This window comes from Camellia sinensis, chromosome 2 (assembly GCF_055761805.1).
Source record: "Camellia sinensis isolate YWXY chromosome 2, ASM5576180v1, whole genome shotgun sequence".
NCBI classification, from domain to species: domain Eukaryota; kingdom Viridiplantae; phylum Streptophyta; class Magnoliopsida; order Ericales; family Theaceae; genus Camellia; species Camellia sinensis.
In genome coordinates this window covers 150,992,670-150,996,805 of record NC_138962.1, presented here as the reverse complement: position 1 = coordinate 150,996,805, position 4,136 = coordinate 150,992,670, and the positions used below count along the sequence as shown (strand labels likewise).

Here is a 4,136-nt window from a genome sequence, read left to right as displayed (position 1 = left end):
TGCCAGTTGTTGTTCACTGAAGTGCATCTCCATACACGTGTATGGAGGGATGAATGCAAGCTTTAATCTTGATTTTCTATATATAGGGGGTGTTCTCCCTCATTTTGGAGGGTGAGACATTTTGGATCAAATTTTTTTTTTCTCTCTCTCTCTCTCTTTCTTTTCTTGTTTTGTCCTTTGTAGTTAGTTTTCTCTACACCCTTGCACACTAACTCTTAACCAAACTTGACCACCTTGGAGCTGAGGTACATTGGAGCTTAGTTTGAGCTCTTGGAAGGTGGTTTGAGCTTGAAATTGTGGCTGTTTTGTGCTGTGCTTCAAGAGGTAGAAGACTTACCTTGTAGGCTTTGTTTTGACTACTTGTTTTGCCATCTTATTATATTGTTTTTGGTCTGGTTTTCAACTACAAAAAACTTTGATTTTTGAGCCTTAACATGATGGTTTGAGGTCATTTTGTGTAAAGGGGGCAGTCCACCCTTCTTGTTGCTTTATTGTGTAAGCTTTTGTACTATCTTTTAGCATATTCACACCAAAAATTTTGGCCCTTTAAACCACTGAAATTCAAAGTTATTTTAGTGGTAAAAACTTGGTTTTGAAGTCCAAAATTGAAGGGGGTAGCCTCCCCTCCTTGTGTCTTGTTTGCAAGCCTAGATAGCTTAACATGTGAGCATGATTTTCTAGCATTTTGTACCTTAATCTCAATATGTTTTTCCTACTGTTTTGACTGGTTTTCAGCTCTGTTTTGAGCTGGTTTGGTCCTTTGAGGTTTGTATTGCATGGTCGTAGTGCAAAGAGGCTTCACTAGCTTAATGCTTTAGGCTTCTTAAACATGATTTGCATGAGTTGCTTGCATGTTTTAGTGTCTTTTTGCACTCCATTTCAGCACTGAAATCTCTACAATCTTCCTTAATTCTTCACTCTTTCATTTGTTTTGAAAGTGGCTGTGAACCCCTTGTTTGCTTGAGTGTGAAATTGAGACACTCGTGCTTAATGCTTTTAATCCTCTTTTAAGGGTTTCTACTAACCAACGGCATGAGGTCTCTTTCATGGTCAAGGTACTTGTGGTTTAAGCCCTCTTTCTATTAGAGGACACTCACCTTTTGGACTAATCAGTTAAAGAATGGATTGGTAAGCTAAAATGAGTAAATAAAAATGAACAAGTAAAAGAGGCAAGATAAAGCATCTTTTGTGTTGCATAGCATGTGTTTGGATCAGACATTAATTTGAACACGAGGAAAATGTGATGTTTCATACTCAAAGTGATGAAACGTGTCACTTTCCTTGGTCACCATTACCCTTGATCATACATGATAGGGTTGTGGTTTTGTTGAGTCTTGTCTTGCACTCATTAAGCTTGTACAAGCTTGGTTCTTTGGCCATCATGCATGAAAATGCTAGGTTGATGGCTTAAGAGCTAAGAGCTACACTCCTTTGAGCTTGTGTGATGATAAGGAGAGTAGCAGTACATACACTCCTTGAAAATACACTAATTTGCCTCTGTTTGCTCTCTGTTGCAGCAAAAAAAGAAGTTCAGGGAAGGAGTGACCGACCGGCCAGAAATGAATTTTTGCACAAGTGTGTTCCTTAGTTGGAGCAGAGGTGTTCTGGAAGTTGGTAGTGTCGTTGGTGTTCAAATGAGTGCAAATAGAGGCTGCAAAGGCAAGACGGTGGCATTTTCGGGAGGAGAATTCGAGCATGCATGCGTCCTTCGCCCTCGAGGCCATTTACTTGCTTTGTTTAATTAGTTAGTAATAGTTAATTCATTCATTCAAGTGTTGTAGTTATTTAATTAGCTTAGTTAGTTAATTAGTTTAATTGCTTTAATTAGCTTAGCATAGCTAGTTATTCAATTCGGTTTGTAATAATTAGTTAACTAGAATAATTAATTAGTGTTGGTTTATAATAGTTAGTGTGGGAACTGAATAATATGGGATGCAAAGAGGCCGAGTACACATTTGGAAGATCAAGATATATATTATATTCGGTCCCGTCTTGTACTATCCAGAAGCCGACAATCCTAGTCGGCCAAGCCGAGTAGGAATTGGTTGACGACAGAAGAAGTCGAGTGAACAATCACACAGTGGATTAAAAGTGGGCCCGACACTGAGGCCCAGGAGCGGATATAAATAGAAGAACATCGACCAAAGAAAGGTATGTGAGAAATAACCCCAAAAAACTTGAGACATAGGCAAACGTGAGATATATACTAATTTGTCCGCCGGAGTGCTAATTCCGGCACCCTCGACCGGAGTGTTAATCACTTTTCAGGTGGCAATCAGAGGATCAGGAACGTCCTTCAGGATCCAAGAGTATTTCCAAATCACCCTTCCATAATTGGCGCCGTCTGTGGGAAATACTCAAGTACATCCATGGTGGGTGCAACGGAAGATCCTCCGATAGTCGTTGATGAAATATACCGAGAGATGACCTCACTCCAAGAAACATGTTGGGACCGGAGAATATTGCCGCGCGACGTGCCTTGAACTTTGACTCAGTAGCTCAGACCTCACCCTTAGCTTCAATGCATGAAACAATACAAACAATTATGGATGAGGCAAAGCAAAATGAACAGAAACTAAAGAACATGATGGCTGAGAATGAGCGCCTACGCCAGGATTTGGCCTTGGAGGTGGCGAAATCCCAGCAAGCCGTATGCCAAGATCGGGATCGACCTCCGGGAAAGAAGGATGGCTGTCGATGTCAACTTCAGAAACGCAATAATGATAGTGATTCAGACTCACCATCCCCGAAACCCAGAAAGAAAGGGCACGTTGATGCATCCAACTCCTCTGAAGGAAGTCCATATGAACGGCATAGACGACGAAGAAGCAATGATTCGGATGAGGAAGATAAACATGACCCATTCGTGCGACGAATTGCTAGGGTTGTGCTACCCAAAACGTTCAAGGCACCGTCGTTCACCCTCTACGACGGAAAATCAAATCCCACTAATCACATTTGTCATTACAAGCAAGCGATGACGCTCCATGCTGACGATGAAGCCCTCATGTGTTGGATATTTCCAAGCAATCTTGGACCACTGCTGTGAGATGGTACTATAAACTGGAGCCGAAATCGATTAAGAGCTTCCACCAACTCCAAAAGTCATTCAAGGCGAGATTCATCCCTAATGAGGTCTAGCTGAAGCAAGTCAATTCTCTCTGGGTCATGCAAATTAAACTGGAAGAAGCTCTTCGTGAATACTCGGCCCGCTATTGGGAGTGCTTTAATCTGGTAGATGGTGCTTGCAATGATTCCATGGCCATCACCGCTTTTAAGATGGGATTGCATCCCGATAGCCCCCTCCACAGTTTGTTAACCAGACGTCCCCCCAAAATCATCTGGGCATTAAGGAAGAAGGTCGAAGAGTACTGCAAAGTGGAAGATGATGCCCTTCGAGTCAAAGCCGGGTATAAAGCCATTCAGTCGGCCACGTCGGGAATTGTTCAGCCGCTTAGTGCCGTGCCATCAAGAAGCCCTGAGCGGTGGAATCGACCTAAACGAGACAAAATGCATGATTCGAACCGATCAAACGACCATTGTTCACATCAAGCTAATGAACAATATCAAGTGGATAGCAGGCGGACAAGGCATCCGGGCAAAAAATACACGGAGCTCGCAAAGTTGATCAATAAGATTCTGTCAAAAATACAACACCTTCCGTTCTTCAAGTGGCCTCACAAGATGACCGGACCCTCCGATGCAAGGAGACAAGATAAACGATGTGAGTATCATAAGGACCATGGCCACGACACCGATAGTTGTTTTTCTTTAAGAAATCACCTGGAAGAATTGGTGTAAGACGGTCGTCTTACGTAATATGTCCGAAAGAACAGTTCAACAAATACAGTAGCTTTATAGCCGGAGTCACCCCCTCTTGGTGTAATTCACACGATATACAGCTTGCCAGCACCAACTGAGGTGCACACAATCCAGTTGCCGTCTAGCACCCATAGCCCAACGACGCTAGTGAAACGGCCACGCGACACTGGAAGGATTAGTTTCGATGACAGTGATTTAGTTAGAGTGACCCACCCCCACACTGATCCCCTCGTTATCGGGCTATGTGTAAACAGATTTACCATCGAACATGTTCTCATTGACCAAGGCAGTGCTTCAGAGATAGTGTATTACAA

General features: G+C 42.7%; 1 protein-coding gene across 1 annotated transcript; it reads left to right on the top strand.

Moving 5' to 3' along the window:
• The first annotated feature begins 3,168 nt into the window (after nucleotides 1-3,168).
• Nucleotides 3,169-3,801, top strand: LOC145819146 (uncharacterized). The gene has a single exon (XM_082913106.1). It carries the CDS (start codon nucleotides 3,169-3,171, stop codon nucleotides 3,799-3,801), a length of 633 nt encoding a protein of 210 aa, XP_082769232.1.
• The last annotated feature ends 335 nt before the right edge of the window (nucleotides 3,802-4,136 follow it).